This window comes from Poeciliopsis prolifica, unplaced genomic scaffold, assembly GCF_027474105.1.
Source record: "Poeciliopsis prolifica strain line A6 unplaced genomic scaffold, Auburn_PproV2 SCAFFOLD123, whole genome shotgun sequence".
Taxonomy (NCBI): Eukaryota; Metazoa; Chordata; class Actinopteri; order Cyprinodontiformes; family Poeciliidae; genus Poeciliopsis; species Poeciliopsis prolifica.
In genome coordinates, this window is record NW_026562498.1 from 217976 (window position 1) to 235000 (window position 17025).

At 41.6% G+C, this 17025-nt stretch overlaps 1 protein-coding gene and 1 pseudogene across 1 annotated transcript in view; one reads left to right on the forward strand and one right to left on the reverse strand.

The window, feature by feature from the left end:
* Positions 1-2514: 2514 nt before the first annotated feature.
* Positions 2515-12758, reverse strand: LOC129355047 (carnitine O-acetyltransferase-like; annotated as a pseudogene).
* Positions 12759-13635: 877 nt separating this feature from the next.
* The window catches only part of LOC129355016 (serine/threonine-protein phosphatase 2A activator-like), a 19908-nt gene continuing 16518 nt past the window's right edge, over positions 13636-17025 (forward strand). The window contains 8 exon segments of the mRNA XM_055024568.1: positions 13636-13665; positions 14686-14789; positions 14876-14984; positions 15156-15268; positions 15340-15457; positions 15678-15711; positions 15713-15775; positions 16292-16416. Of these exon segments, the coding sequence (XP_054880543.1) occupies positions 13641-13665; positions 14686-14789; positions 14876-14984; positions 15156-15268; positions 15340-15457; positions 15678-15711; positions 15713-15775; positions 16292-16416 (691 nt within the window). The 5' untranslated portion in view covers positions 13636-13640.

Sequence of the window (17025 nt, forward strand, 5' to 3'; positions counted from 1 at the left end):
TGGAATGTCAGATCTGACTACATTAGTTTTTTGTCATTATGTTCATAAAAGTGACATTTTACATTAATCATTTTATTTTGTTTACTTTTAGGTTTAATTTATATACATGTATATTGATATATTTCTGATGATGTAATTTAAAATACACTTTATTAGATGATCTGATCAGTGACTCAGTGTTTCAGTAATATTATTACAAAACCCAAATTAATCAGATCAATAATTCACAGCAAAACAATATTTACTGAATTATATTCTGAATTTTTAAACCCGGCAGAACCAGAACCCCCCATGATCCATCTGGGTCATGGTTCTGATGGTTCTTCACTGCGCCAATAACTCAGACATCACATCACCACAACCTACAATACAGATTCAGTTTTAATTTAATCTGGGTTTAATTGAATTTTTAGATCCAAACTTTTTAGATCCGAGTTATTAACTTCAATATGAGGCCAAAACCCCCAGAACTGCAAAAGCTTCCAACAGCCCTGATTCAAAAACTCATTATTTTAAACTTTAAACAAATGAAAAAGATTGTGCATTCAGTTTGTGTTCATAGATGTGTGTGTGTGTGTGTGTGTGTGTGTGTGTGTGTGTGTGTGTGTGTGTGTGTGTGTGTGTGTGTGTGCGTGCAGTGGCTTTAGTGTTGAGTTGGCTGAAGAAGTGAAAGACAGGAAATGTATCAGAGTGATGATGATGATTTTATGGTTTCGCTCATTAAAGAAAAATGAACCATCAGTAAACGACTCGCTGGTCATATTCAGGCTCTTTGCTGAAAAACAATCTGATATTTTCTGCTCCTCAAAGCGAATCAGGGAGGATTTTTACTTGCTGTCTCATAAAGACGCCATCAGATGAAGTTAAATTAACCACTGCAGGAAGGGAAACACTTTTACTCCTGTCAGTCAGACAATTTATGTTTCAGTTCATTTTGTAGAATTAAAATGATTATTGCTTTAAACTTGCTGAACAATGAATGCTAACCAAATTTCAGCTACATAATAAATTATTGGTTAAATTATGATTTAGTGAAGCTGCTGTAGCTTTAATCTGTGTTGGGATGTTGGATTTTATGTGACACTAAATGTCCACATCACTGTCGACCCATCCAGCAACATGCAAAGAAATCACAATTCAAACAAACATAAATTACAGTGTGGAAACATGGAATGACCAAATTAATGTTTCAGGCAGAAAAGAGAATAAAATCATGATAAAACTGAACAAAAGCCAAGTTATAAACTGTTTGAGTCATTTCTTCAGTGTAAATGGTCAAACGTTAGCCATATAGCAGCTTTTAAAAGGTTCACACGAATTACCGAAGCAAAGTGTAGAAACATGGCAGTGTTTTTTTTATTTTATATATTATTATTATTATTAAACAAACAATACACAAAGACTCGTTGAGGTACAAAGAACATTGCAACACAGGTAGAAAGAGAAACATGGCGGTGTTGTTTACCAGGCTAGTCCATCCTCAATGCTGCCGATTCCTGGCGCCATTTTTGTTTCTCAGATGTTGCAGTGAGTCCAGCAGCCAAACAAAACGTCGAGATCGGGCCGGTTATCAAGCACAAAAAGCGACTCTACTAACTTCATCGGGGAAATAATAAACTTGTTTTCAGGTAAATCACCTTGGTCCGCTCCTCAGAGCAAACATCCAGGCGGACTGGGCCTTGCTATGCTAAAATCCTCCAGCAGGGTGGATTATGGCGCCAAACTTCTTCTTCTTGTATTAGACCAACTCTGTTAGTGCAATGCCGCCACCCACTGGACAGGAAGTTAACACGAAATAAAATAAACTCAAACATTTATATATATATTTTAAAGCAGATTTATTAACATTAGTTAACTAAATCATCTCTATTTGATTTTTATTTTTCTGAAATAAATTATCTGTTTTTATTGCATTACTTTCAAAAATTTTAAATTGTTTCAGGAACTTGAGAAACACTGTATAGATCTATCACACGCAGATTGGAAACCTTTTTGGTTTTCCACTTGCATGTAATGAAAACGAGACCGTTGAAATTAGAATATGAACCCCACACCATTCAAAATAATTTAATACGGAAATTCAGACTTTATGAAAAGAACGTTTGATGTTCGGACTTGACGTTCACCAAGCGTCGTTTTGGACTTTCACTCACTGAAGGAAAAAATGTCATTATTGCTGCATTTAATGAGCTTGTATTTCCTTCTTTATGGTGTTTATTATTTTCCACTAAATTGTTGTCTTAGAAAAAATAATTATGGAGGGACCTAAACTGACATGAATGAAAGCAGAAATCTGTATTTCAACAACATATATTTAGTTTTTTCTTTCTTTAAATATGATTTTGACAAAAAAAATATATTTTTTTGTTTTTCACATGAAAATTATTTATCTCCTCTCATGGTTGTAGAAACTTTTTTAAGTTTATCATCAACAGGGATTAAAACTTGAAGTTCAAATACAGATAAATATAATGAGTAACAATGAAATTCTGTATTTATTTTTAGGGTAAAAGTCCATTTATACATCACTTTAGCACACACAAGCTTCATGTTGAATTAATTTACTTCAGGTAAAATAAAACAAACTGACCCACAAATGATCAGTAAATTGTCAAATGAACGTCTTCATGCAGCTGACAGCAGGAAGACAACATGGCCGCTGCTGTAAACCAGGAAACATTTGATAAAAAAACAGAAACCTTCATGATTAGCAGCTGATCTAAACTCTGATACAAACTGAGGAACAACAACTGGACCCAGTTTTACTTCAGATCTCTCTTCCAACAAGCTGCTGGTTTCTGGACAGGAACCGGTCCAATCTGAGGCAGAACCTCCTCCCAGGCTCTAAAGGAAACCCAGCAGAGGTCAGAGGTCATGATGTCGAGTTTCCCTTAACACTGCAAGACTGGATCAGAAAACTGTCAACTCAACATTTTTCTACAAATCTTTATATGAAGCCAACCAAATAAACAATAATTTGGATTATTTTATGAGAGGAAAAAAAAGTTTTTATACTCATTGTCATCATTTTATTCACTCATTTTAAAATGTTAGCTCCATAGTAAGTAGTTTACTAGGCAAATCTTAGTTACCTATTTATTTATTTATGTCAATATTTAGATAAATATTCATCTCTAATAAAATAGCTAACCAATATTTATCTTGCCAAATCAATATTTAGTTTCCAAATATTTGGAGCTAAATATTGAACTACCTGAAGGCTACATGCTAATGCTAAGCTATGCTAATATATCTTGTTTACAACCTAAACATGCAGTTAAGCTAAGTTAACTAGAGACTTAGCTCACTGACTGCATAGTTTACAAACTAAATATGTAGTTTCACACTTTGATAAATATTTAGTTTGAAACTGTGGAATTTATAAGTGAATAAATATTAAGGTGAAAACATCACTGAAAATGAACACATTAATTTCCTCCAATAACTAAATAATCCAAATCATTGCTGTTACTTTTTGACTGTAACTTTTCACAAACTGTTTATGAACATGTTGGACAAACTGGCTTTAGGTGAACAGACATTCTGACTCTTTAAACAAAATTATGTGAAACAGAAAATATAAAAACAGATGCAGTGAAATGTTTAAGGCCTTTTTACCTCAAATGATTGATTATTCACTTCATCTGATTGATTTTGCAGCACTTGAACGATTCCTATCAAACATTTTGAATAATTCAGGAAATAAATCAACTAATTGTTATTTCTGGCGAATTTAAATGTTTGCAGCTGATATTTCATCAGAATCATCTTCATGTGATAATCAGAGTCAAAGGATCTTAAAGTGCAGAGTGTTGATAAGAGCGCGACCCTGCAGGTTGAGGAAGCCGTCACAGTTTGGGCCTGGGGGTCCGGTCCAGCAGAACCTTCATGTCCAGCAGAGCGTCCTCCACGGCCGCCGCCAGGCCGCCGGCGTCCGTCTCTCCGCAGCTGTTGAACGCCGACACGGCGAAGTTGATGTGGTCGTCCATGGGGTTGTAGCAGACGCCGTACCCGTCGGTCACCACCGGCCCGAAGCACATCACGCAGTCCGTCTTAGACGGGACCTGAGAAGGAACCAGAACCAGGAGAGGTTTGGGTTACAGCATGACGTCACGTCAAGATCCCGGCCCCAGCTTCCTGCTTTAGCGGCTCGCTAACAGTGATTAGCATTGATGTTAGCTGCTAAGTTATCAAATAAGGCGCTAAAGCTTAAAGGTACACCTGATATAAAATGGATGCAGTGCTTCTACTAATTATTGAGACGAAGGCAAGAAGAGAAGGTCAGGAAAAACATTTAATTAAAAAAGGATAGAGGGAAGTAGCTCAGTTATGCTAGCTTGACTTTGAAAACCTCAACATGTAGATGTGATGTGGAATTCAGTGTTTCAGTTGAAAATAATAAAGGCATCAAACACCAACAGATTTAAAGTCATCGGCAGAGCAGGACTTTAAATCTGAAGGATAGTTTCATTTACAGAAACTATGATTCATTTTGTCTCGGTTACAAAATGAATCATGTTTTAAATAAAACATATTTAAAATGTTTTCCAGTTTTAGTGTTAAACGTTAATTAAAATGTAAAGCTTTACATTGTATTACTTGAAAGCAACAATATTATCGTTTACCGCAGTAATTTCTGGGATAATTTATTGTTAGCATCATTGGTTAAAGAGTCGGGCTTAGATCCGGTTCTGGACCCGGTCCGGTCCTGGACCCGGTCCGGTTCTGGACCCGGTCCGGTCCTGGACCCGGTCCGGTTCTGGACCCAGCCTGGTCCTGGACCCGGCCCGGTCCTGGACCCGGCCCGGTGGTACCTGGCTGGTGGACAGTCGGTAGTGCAGAGCTTTAGCGTAGGCAGGATCTGTGAAGATGTCGGGGACGGGAAGCTTCTCCTCGGCCGCCTGCAGCTTCAGGCCCAGCAGGTGTCTGTCGATGGCCTGCCCGCTGATCGCCTGATCAAAAACACAAACATCTAAACACGGAGGCCCAGCTGAGAGGAACCGGGCCGAGTTCGGTAATAATGGGTCCGGTTCATCAGGAAAGTCAAACTTCTTGTTTTTAAGGATCAAACTAATAATGTGAAAAACTTTTTCTATTTTCTCCCCATTGTTACACTTTTCACATCATTATTGATAATGTGAAAAATAAAGAAAATTATTGGCAAGCCTGAGCATTCTTCAGTCAGAGGCTTCTTCAGATCTGTAGCACAGACTGCTACAGGAGATCAAACAGCATCTACATTAACTCTCTGAAGAACCTGAATTAATATGAGTCACAGCAGCATAAAGTTCATCTGTTGGATCGATAAAGAATCTTTGAATTGATTCGTTTAGTGAAATAAACGTCACTCAGTGGCGTCCAGAAGAAACTCGTTTCAAACGGGAAGGTTTAGAAACGCTGAAATAGATCAGATTTCTGTCGTTATGTTAGAATCATAAAGTGATAAAACAGTTTGTTCTTCCTCTCACCATGCTGGTGTACGATCTGTGGGCTGTCACAGCTTTCGCCATCAAATCCACTTTCTCCAGGTTCTGAGCTCAAAAACAACATTTAATCAAATTAAAAACTACTCAAATATCCAAGCTTCACGTTGAAAGCAGCAGAACCGGGTCTGGACCTGCTTGCTGGGGTCGTCGAAGGCCTTAACGAAGGAAGCCGAGGCGTTCGAGGCCGATCGGATCGTATCGGTGCGGCCCAGTCGGAACATCCGCAGAGAGGCGCTCTCATACGTAGCGCAGCAGCGCCGGTACTTCCTGTTAAAACAGGAAGCAGGACAAACCTCAGTGCATTCTGGGAAATATAACAACATGGAGGGAAAAACTAGACGACCACGTTCTGAACTGCGAGTGAAAATCAGTGCCAAACGTTTTTGCTGCAGTCAGTTTAAATAAATTCGTAAAGTTTTCATCATCAGTGTCTTGAAAGCAGAAGCAACACAAAAGATTTTTTCTGCACACATTTTTGACACCAATTTTGTTAGATGTGAAGAAACTTTGGGCAGCAAAATTTCAGTAAACTGACCTTTGAACTCTAAAGTGTTTGTAAAAAAACTCCTTTAGGATCCAGAAGTCACTTATGAGGCGTTCAGGTTCGGTTTGGATTAATAAACCATCAGCCTCTTTACTTCCTGCTAAGTTAGATGTTAAAGTGACCTGCATTTCCTCCTGCAGTCGCCTGGAGGAAACGTTTGTTTCCATGTGAAACGAAAAGATCTTTCATGTTAAATAACCAGGAAGTTTCAGAAGCTCCTTAAATATCCAGGAAAACCTGAAGACTCAGGAAAGTGCAGAAGTTCCCAGAAAGCATCGTGCCACAGAGTAAAGTGTGCTTCGGTTGGTGCAGCAGCGTCAACGTCCAGCTGCGACCTCTGACCTGTAGAAGGCGAGCTGCAGGCCGACCTGGATGAACGCGTCCGGACTCATCCTGTGGGACTTCGGCACGTTTTTCCCAAAGTGTCCGAACACAGAGACCCGCATGTCCAGGTCCTGGGCCAGGCTGTGGAGGGACAGAGGCTCAGAGGACTGGGACCGGATCAGAACCGGGTCAGAACAGAACCAGGCTGCTGCTCTCACCTGTCCATGCTGACCTTGGCCGCCTCGATGTCCCTCTTCACCTCCGGTGAGACGTTGAAGTGAAGTTTACGAGGGACAGGAAGAGACGCTGCAGGAGACGAAGACGTCTCCGGTTTCCTCCTGTCCAAACGACACAAAGCTGAAGATTAACTGCAGATTACTGGATTATCCTCAGATTATGGTAGAAAATGATCTGGATTATCATTTTGATTCAGGTTTATGTTCCGTTTCCACCAGCATTAATGAGCTGATCACATATCAATATCTGCATCGGTTCTGATACTGAGAATAATTCCAGATCAGGCATCAGTGGCAGATCTACTCAGTCTACTGACGTGAACTCGACCACGTGGTCGATCAGCGCCACGATGGGCGGGCCCTCAGCCGGCGCGTGCTCGTAGTTCGCCCCGCAGGTCCCGTCTTCTCCCACGACGAACTGAACGCCAGAAACAGAGCAAAACTAAACTTCATTCCACTTAAAAACCCTTTTAAAACTGCAGACGGCTCTGGTTAAACTAAAGCTCTGACTTCAGGCTTCATGCTGTCATTTTTTAACATATTGAAAAACAAAAACACAAACAGATCAGCAGAAATTCAGAGGAAAATGATTTCAGGGAAAATCCATCATGTTTCTGTCAGAATCAATAAAACATCGTTTTATGTTTCTGGAATTAAAATCAGACTTTTTGTGCTACTTTAGAATTTTGAGATATTTTGCAGAGAAACTGTTTGCTTGGTACATCTGTGATCATTTGTGAAGGTAAATCTGAATTTTACGCTTAAATCCAGTGTTTTTTCACCATTTTTGCTAAAAATTTGAAAAAAAAAAATAATTTATGCAACAGCATGACAAAATAAGGGCTCTGTTGATTTTGTGTGAAAAGACGTTGTGGTCGGCCGGTGTGCGATCCGGAGCCTTGGGGTCGCGGGGTCACCTGCAGCGTCTTGTCGAACCAGCGGTTGGCGCTGTGGGCCCGGCTGCCGCCGCCGTGCAGCATCTGGACGGCTGCAGCGCTGCGGCTCTGATCTCCAGATGCTCCAGATGTGGATCCATCCAGGCACAACGTGAAGATGCTCCTCTGGATCGACGACACCGACGCTTCGTTGGTCGGGTCTGAGCCGGAGAGGAGAGACGCATCAGGAAGACTCCTGGTCTACACCAGTTCACCAGTAGAAACCAGTAGAAACCAGTAGAAACCAGTAGAAACCAGTCCATCAGTGCTGGTTCTGATGACACAACATGTTCTATTAAAACAAACTAACATGTTCCAGGTTTAATTAGCTGATTTCTAAACATCTCAACCTGTAATTCTCTGCAGCGTCGCTGCCCTCTGGTGGTGGATGTTGAGCACTACAGCAGATTACAGAAAACCTTTTCTGTCCCTTTCAGAAAGACACAGCTGCAGAGGAGTTAGTCTCTCCTCTCTGCCTGACCTCTGATGAGGTTGAGGTAGGATTTGCCCCAGGCGTCTCGATGCTGGGTGGTCAGGATACCGACGGGCTCAGCGCCGGGATCCGGTGAAGCTCTGCAGATCTTCTCCAGCTGAACACAGAGCTGGTCTGGGGTCAGCGGCGTCCCATCGCTGTGGTAGACGTCCAGCTGGAAGAACTGGGAGGAACAGAGATTTAACATGAGCAGAAACAAAGGAGCAGCAGGTCTGGATCCAGATTCTGAACAGAAACTAAAGTTACTGAAGAGGAACCATCATCTAGATCTATAACTCTAGATCTATAACTAGATCCAGAGTTATAGATCTGGATCTATAACTCTAGATCTATAACTCTAGATCTATAACTAGATCCAGAGTTATAGATCTGGATCTATAACTCTAGATCTATAACTCTAGATCTTAACTAGATCCAGAGTTATAGATCTGGATCTATAACTCTAGATCTATAACTCTAGATCTATAACTAGATCCAGAGTTATAGATCTGGATCTATAACTCTAGATCTATAACTCTAGATCTATAACTAGATCCAGAGTTATAGATCTGGATCTATAACTCTAGATCTATAACTCTAGATCTATAACTAGATCCAGAGTTATAGATCTGGATCTATAACTCTAGATCTATAACTCTAGATCTATAACTAGATCCAGAGTTATAGATCTGGATCTATAACTCTAGATATATAACTCTAGATCTAGATATAGATCTAGAGCTGCAGTGACTACAGCTAGAAACTAGAGATCATGAACTCTGACCTGAACCTTCAGAACCACATAAAGACGGTTACAAAGCCGGCCTTCTGTCAGATGGAGATCACTAAAGACCTGCTGCTGTTGTCATAGCAACAGACTCTCAGGTTTTCCTGCTTTTCACCTCAAATGTCCACAAACCAAATACCAGCTAACGCCAGCAGGTGGCAGAGTTTCTATCTAAAACTAGAATGATTTGAACTTTGAGTCAAAGTGCATCTCCTCCATCACCCCCAGCAGTTTTCCCAGTGTTCCCAGCAGCTTTCCCAGTGTTCCCAGCAGCTTTCCCAGTGTTCCCAGCAGCTTTCCCAGTGTTCCCAGCAGTTTTCCCAGTGTTCCCAGCAGTTTTCCCAGTGTTCCCAGCAGCTTTCCCAGTGTTCCCAGCAGTTTTCCCAGTGTTCCCAGCAGCTTTCCCAGTGTTCCCAGCAGCTTTCCCAGTGTTCCCAGCAGCTTTCCCAGTGTTCCCAGCAGTGATCCTCACCTGGAAGTTGTGGACCACGGTGATGTGTTTGGGGGGCTGGGCGCTCCTGGCGTGGTTCACCACAGAGTCTCTGCTGACGCCGGGGATCCGGCAGGACGACAGAACCTCGTAGTACTGGTTCATACACAGCGGCTTCCCACTCAGGAACTCCACTGGGAGAGTCTCACTGGAAACCAACCAGTTGACACATCAAACACTGGGAAAACCTTCAAACTCATCTGATGACCAGAAATCAGACAAAAACGGCTGCAGGACTCACTTATCGATCATCGTCTTGAAGTCTAAAACTCCGGCGATCAGTTTGGAAGCAAACTGGAGAGAGACAGAGGTCATTCTGGGGTCGGAGTTCAAGCCTGGAAATAAAACTACAGGTCAGTTTGAGTTTTTACTCCCATCCAGACTCATCAGGACTAGAGGAACATTTTAAACTCTGAGAAGAAAATGGGCAAGAAAAGACAGAGACAAACAGAACAAACTGGCTAAAACAAACGGAACGAGGAACAAACCAAAGGTTGATTCTCTGAGAAGTAAATCATTTCAGGTACTAAAGGTCAATTCAGCCCAACACCACCAGGATCAGTAGAAACTGTTTGTTCACCTGATCTGTCCTTGTTTGTCCCTGAAGTCCATCCTGGGCAGAACCAGGCCTGGACTGGAGTGGACCACCACCGGCAGCCGGTACTCCAGGTAGGCCACCTGGACCCACCTGGGAGAGCTGCGAGCAGAACCACAGGAAGGTGGAAAAACGTGCAGGAAGCAAAGCAATTCAAGGACTTTCAAGGTCTTTCCAGGATGAAAAAACGTGAAGATTAAGGAAAGAAGTTCATGAGTTTAAATCCAGATAATCTGCTGTTGGCCACGCCCCCAACTCAGGGTTTACACTCACACAGGAAAATCGCTGCGACGCACATGCATTTAAAACCTGTACATCTTTGAAAAGCATTAGTAGAGCCTCCTGCACAACCGACCAGATTGCAGCAAGAGGTTTCTGGATCATAAGTCAATAACAAAACTCTTGTCTTTTACAGCAGCCATTGTACAGAACATGAAGCTGACCAAAGGTTTTGGGGTTGCTAGGTAACATGCAGACTCTACTGAGGTTGCTAGGTAACAGGCAGAAACCCCACTGTGGTTGCTCGGTAACGGCAAAGTGTGACTCAACAACAGGGAGGTTTTTCAAATGGCCCGTTCACCAGGCACCAAATAACATGAGCTTCTTGCCGAGAGACGACGGAATATTTTTTTCTGTGCTTTGTTTCTATAAGTAGTAGAGGCTCAAATAGAAGAATAAAAACATACAAAAGTGAGTTTTGCATTAACTTTAAATCAGATAATCACAAAGATGTGTTGTATTAGGAATAATTTGGACTGAATCATTTTAAAACAGGCCTTGAACTAATTTCTGTGTTTTAAATGTAGAACTTTTTTTTCTACTCAGACATGTCAAATGAAATCCACCAAATTAAATATGTGGAAACTGTTCCAGTTTGAGTTCAGCTCTATAAGGAGAATCTAATGATGCAGCAGTTTAACAGCCGTCTGTCTGAGCGTTGGACGTACCCAGTTCTCTGTGTCCCTCGCCCGTCTCCAGGCCTTTCTGCCGCCCCCGACGCCGCCGGCCTCCTGGAACTGCTGGACCAGCCGCCGGGTCCGCCTCAGCTCCTCCGCCTCCACGATGGGCTCCAGGGCCGAGATGTAGCGCTCGCAGGTCTGCTGCAGCGGGGGTACCGGCAGGCTCGCAGCCCCCTCTGGTGGCTCAGGTACCTGCCGGCCACCGGGGTGGCAGAGACGGGTTTCACCAGGTGACACGGTCTCACCATGACAGCCTTCCACTGGAGACAAGGAGACCTGTGACTGTTAAGCATGCTAACTGTTCTACCGTTAAACATGCTAACAGCTCTACTGTTAAACATGCTAACAGATCTAATATTAAACATGCTAACAGCTCTAATATTAAACATGCTAACAGCTCTACTGTTAAACATGCTAACAGTTCTACTGTTAAATATGCTAACAGCTCTACTGTTAACATGCTAACAGTTCTATTCCTGTTGAACTGATCAGGTGTTGAAATAAAATTCATTCATCAGCTGAGGTGAATGAATGTTTTGTGAATCTGTGTAAGCGTTCCCAGAAGGTTCCCTGATTGTCAGTAGAAGAAAGTTAACTTTGACAACATTCACAGAAACATGCAATTCAGACAAAATCTCCATTTAAAATCACTTAAAACAGTTATTAATAACATAAAAATACCACATGAAAGTGGAAATTAACTTTCAATCTACCTTCAGAAAACATTCACTGAAACATTTCTGATTGTGAAGAAAACATTCGACCTTCAGAGAATGTTCCCTGGATTTTAAACTCTGTTTAAACTTCATATGAAGTTTCCTAAAGTTCCCTGTGGGTCAAAGATCTTTCTAACATTTAGAAAACCGAAGAGAATATTTATCTGAAACTTATTTTAAATTGCCACACAGTGAAAGTCACCACAAAAGTTCAGGGAACCTTTAGGGAACATTCCTGGAAAAGTTTTCAGCTGAATAAACAACCTCAGGTAATTCAGTGAAGAGTAGACCAGAAAACATTTAAGCTTTATAGTCAGGAACATGACAAATATTCCCTACTGTAAGAAACTTTAGGGAACTTCATGTTCATAAAGTTCCCTAAAGTGTTCTCTGAATGCTAGTACTTCCGAGTGTTTCCATTGTGACCTTCAGAGAGTTTTTAGAAAAGTTTCTGTAAAAGTCACAGATCGACAGCTGCTGCTGCATTAGGGAACATTAACCTGAAAGTTACTGTTTTGCAGAGAAGAATTTGATTTAGAAAATAAAACTAAACATAATTGAAGTTTTCAGCAGTTTTCAGCAGCTTAATTGGAATAAAAAACATCAAAAATAGCCCAAAAAGGCTCTAAAATTAGACAAATCTAACAAATTATATCGGTAAATGTTGTTCAATAATAAAAGCGTTTGGACCTTATTGGCAGATAAAACAATGAGGAGTTCCAGCTGGTTTTATTCCCAACTAACCCAGTTAAAATGACCTTTCACCCAGTTAGCCTGTTAGCCACTCGAGCTAATTAGCTCCGTTCACTTTAACGAGAGCTAAGCTAACAGCTAGGAAACTTCAGCGCTCTGTTTTAGCCAGAAAACACCAAAAAGTGTCAGAGTGAATAAAGCTGCTCGAAATAAACCAGAAGTTCTTAATAAAAGTCAGATGCAGTTTGTGTTGGTCAGCTTGAAATATTTCTACAGATTCAGGAGTTTCTCTGCTACATTAGCTGGAGTTGTTCCACTCACCACAGTTCTGCTGCAAAAAGCCAACATTCTGGCTCAGAAACGCCCACAAACCGTGATCTGAATCCGGGAGGATCAGCCGCTCAGCGCGAGGTCTCACTGCTAAAAACCTCAGAAGAAACTCAGATGAACCGAGAAAGAACCGCAGGGATCCGCTGAACCGCAGGGATCCGCTGAGCTGCTGACATGCTGAGGAAAACCTCCTGAGGAAGAGGAGCGGATGCTGCAGAGCAGGTTCTAGGTTCTGCTGGACCCTGCAGGTTCTAGGTTCTGCTGGACCCTGCAGGTTCTAGGTTCTGCTGACCCTGCAGTTCTAGGCTCATGCAACACAAATAACACACTTACATTATTACACTTACATTATTACATTACATACAGACACACATGTTCATGAAGCTGTGCTTACTTCTATTTTATTAGAAAAAAAGATTTTATTACCTCCTGACTTCATTTATTTAAAATTTCATAGAAAAAATATTATTTTTGGTTGTTTATTGGTGGACGGTGTGTTTATCACCGTCATTTTAGGACACAAAAAAGTTAATTTTTCCTCAAATTCATATGGAGTCCTCAAGTGTTATTTATTACAATTTAAAGATGTAACTCTTTGCAAATGTCAGTTTTATTACAAGAATGTTGGTCTAATCTGTTTCACTTGATCTAATTTTTATACGGATTTCTTTTTTTAACTCATTTATTTTTCTGAATTATTCTGGAATGGTTTATTTGTTTGTTATAATTATTAAAGGCTTCAGTTAAAGCCTGGTTTAATTACAGTAATTTTATGAAGTGAAATGCCATAATTATACATTGTTTTTGTTTCGTTTGCTTTTTCTCTAAACCGACTGTTTAACTGCAAGAACATTAATCTTATTTAGTCTTTTGTAATCTACTCTGGGAGACTTTCAGTCTCTTTCTATGGTAAATATCAGAGAATAAAGTTTTTAACTTTTGAATTTTGTTGATCTGCGTTTCCAGATGTAGTGGTGCAAATCCGCCACCTGGGGGCAGTGTTTGAACTGCGTCTGGTTTAAACCTATGCTTCAAATCTTGTGAAGAGAACGTAGAAGAAGATGCGGCTCGCCATGGCGGAAACAGAGCAGCAGTCAGGTAAATATGATGTTTCTGCTGTCTGTCACCAGTTCTGCTGTTTAACTGGGAACAATGGTTCCCTCCCAGCAGTTCCGCGGCTTTTCTACATTTTACGGCTGGAAATTCAAACTGGTTTATCTGGACATTAATTTGGCTGCTTGTTTTAACCTGGACTGGTTCAGAAAATGTTTCAGGTTTTAACATTCATAACTTTCACATCAGTGATCGAATAGCGATGATTATTTCCCTGCAGAATCTCTTTTTATCCTTTAAATCCTGTATAATTTTAATAATTACATCATTTGAAGCTTCTAGTTGTTGCTGCAGTTTAGTTCGTCTGGAAGGAAAATAATTCAGCTTTAATTAAAACAAAACAAGAATAAAATGACTTGGCATGGAAATTAAGATGATATCCTGCCTTATTGTTTATTTTTTATGTATTTATTGTTAAATTGATTGATCAGTCTTTCTCTGGATGGAAATGCAAAACAAGGGAGAATTTATCTTTCTAACATAAAGCTGATAAATTATATAAACTGAACGTCAGAATAATGAGAGGATTTTAATTATTTAAAGTCAGAAGTTTGACATACACGGTGATAAATGCATTTTAAACAATAAAGCCCAGATGATGTTTGGTTCATGTTGGTCCAGTTTCCTGGAGCTTCCAGGTTCATCTGTTTAATCAGGTAAAAACACGATGGAGTCGCCAGACAGCGACGGGTTCTGTGTCCCAGAGAAGAACGGGTTCTGTGTCCCAGAGAAGAACGGGTTCTGTGTCCCAGAGAAGAACGGGTTCTGTGTCCCAGAGAAGAACCGGTTCTGCTTTGAAATGTGTGACTGAACCACAGAAGAAAAGCTGAAGACATTCTGAAGCTCCTGGCTGAAACCAGTCCTGCACCAACATGGGCTGAAATGTCGCTCTGAGAGGAAGAAGCCATGAGTCCAAAACCAAATGACAGTTTGGAAAAATGATTTAATGATAAGAACTAACTGAACCGGATCAGATGATAATAATGTCTACCTGGTTCTTTCCAGCATCTTCTCCTGAAGATGAGGCGCCTGACGCCGCGACGGCCTACATCATCCCCAAGAAGGAAATCAGCATGGTGCCCGACATGGGGAAGTGGAAACGCTCTCAGGTACGAGTCCTTCCTGTTGAAACTCCCAGACAGGAACTAGAGCTGCTGCTGTGAAAGGTTCTGGTTCTGTGCTGTGACCCGTCCAGGCCTACGCTGACTACATAGGCTTCATCCTGACCCTGAACGAAGGAGTGAAAGGGAAGAAGCTGACCTGTGAATACGAAGTCTCTGAGGTGACTTTACTTTTTCTAAGATGTTTTAATGGAAGTTTTTAAAGATTTTTAAACATTTAGTAGTTTTATACATTAGCAACTCAAATGACAGGGGACAGGAAGCTGCTTTCTTGTTTTCCTGTTCAAGGTTTTATCATGACGGGTTATGGGTCAGAACTGAACCGGTTCTGTTGGTTTTCCAGACGGTGGGAAGCTGCTGGCCTTCTGGGAACTCTGGACCAGTGGATAAACGAAACTCCTCCGGTCGACCAGCCGTCCCGCTTCGGCAACAAGGCGTACAGAACCTGGTTCTCCAAGCTGGAGCAGGTTGGGTCAGAACCGCCTCTGTCCGGTCCGTGTCGGCGCCGGGCTCGGATCACGTTCTGTCTGCGTTTCAGGAAGCCGAGGCCTTGGTGGCCGGCGTGCTGCCTGCAGAGAAAGCCGCCGCCGCTCCGGAGATCGCCGTCTACCTGAAGGAAGCTGTCGGGAATCCGACCCGAATCGACTACGGGACAGGTACCAGTCCGGATCAGAACCTCCGCTCTCCATGATTCCCTCTCAACAGCCAGAGGTTCTTTCACTGAACTGCAGTTTTAGTTCATTATTTATCTATAAAAGATAAAAAGCCTTGTTTTCCGTCTGGGAGCACTTCCGGGTCAAAGGTCAAGTGTTTCCAGGTTGAGGTCAGTTTATCCACGTCAGGACGGTTCTGACCCAGTTCTGTTTGTCTGTTCAGGTCATGAAGCGGCTTTCGCTGCGTTTCTTTGCTGCCTGTAAGGTCGGCGCCCTGAGTATCTCTGACCAGCTGGCCATCGTCTTCAAGGTGTTCAACAGGTGAGACGCCCAGGCAGCGGCACCGCAGGACGGGTCAGGGGTCAGACGGGTCAGGAGGGTCAGACGGGTCAGGAGGGTCAGACTCTGCTTTGCTGTTTGTCACACTTAGACTTTTCCAAACACAACCAGGTGTTTATAAAATCAAATCCACGCCCGTTTAACAGTAACTGTATCTGTCTCAGAGACGTTTTTCATGCGCAGCGATGCTTTAAACATTCCAGCCATAGGGGGCAGTGCAGCACTGAGCTAAAACCAATCAGCCAATCAGATTGCTTCAAAACAACCATCACTTCCTGTTAGGAGCTAAACATGAAAACTAGCAGCTTCAGTAATATATTTAATCACTTTTAATATTGTATTAAAATACAAAGTTACTAAGTCATAGGATGATGTTTATTAGGAATCGTCTATCGCTGACTTTAGCATTTGAAGTGACAAAGAGCAAAAAGAAAGTGCCCTGTAGGGTGTAAATACTTTAGAGCCTGTTGTTGAGCCTCCAGGCGTTGGTGTCTGCAGGTACCTGCAGGTGATGCGGAAGCTGCAGCGGACCTACAGGATGGAGCCGGCCGGCAGCCAGGGCGTCTGGGGACTGGACGACTTCCAGTTCCTGCCCTTCATCTGGGGCAGCTCCCAGTTCATAGGTGAGGCAGGCAGGAAGTGACATCAGCAGAGCAGCCTGATTGGTCAGGTTAATGTGTCTTTACCATAGAAGAAGAAAAGTCAGTTCTACAAACTGAGAACAAACATAACTTTTATTTTTTTGGATTATTTTGGAGTTTGGAGATAAAAACTGACGTAGTAAATGTTTGTGACCAGTAGGGCAGCAGTCCATACGATCCAGCAGGGGAGCTTCAGTCCAATCCAGTATTTGGGTCAGATTGAGGTCTGGACTTTGACTAGACCATTTTTCAACATCTTCTTCAGTCATTCTGTTGCAGATAATGCATAAATCATATTCTGAAATATCAATAAACTTTAAATTCTAACTGACAACTGAAACTGAAAAACATTTTACATATCAACATAAACAAACAACAAATAAAATTAATTATTAAGAATCTGCAAACAAAATTATGCTTCAGAAAAAAAGTTTAGTTGAAACCAAAGCAGCAGACTGGAGAGTTTTATTGTTGGTAGAAAGAGAAAATAATAAATCATACATATGCAAATTATTGATCTCATTTTAATTTATTGCTTCTTTGTGACAGGCCTCATCTACTCTATAAATATTTGCAAGAACTTGTGATATT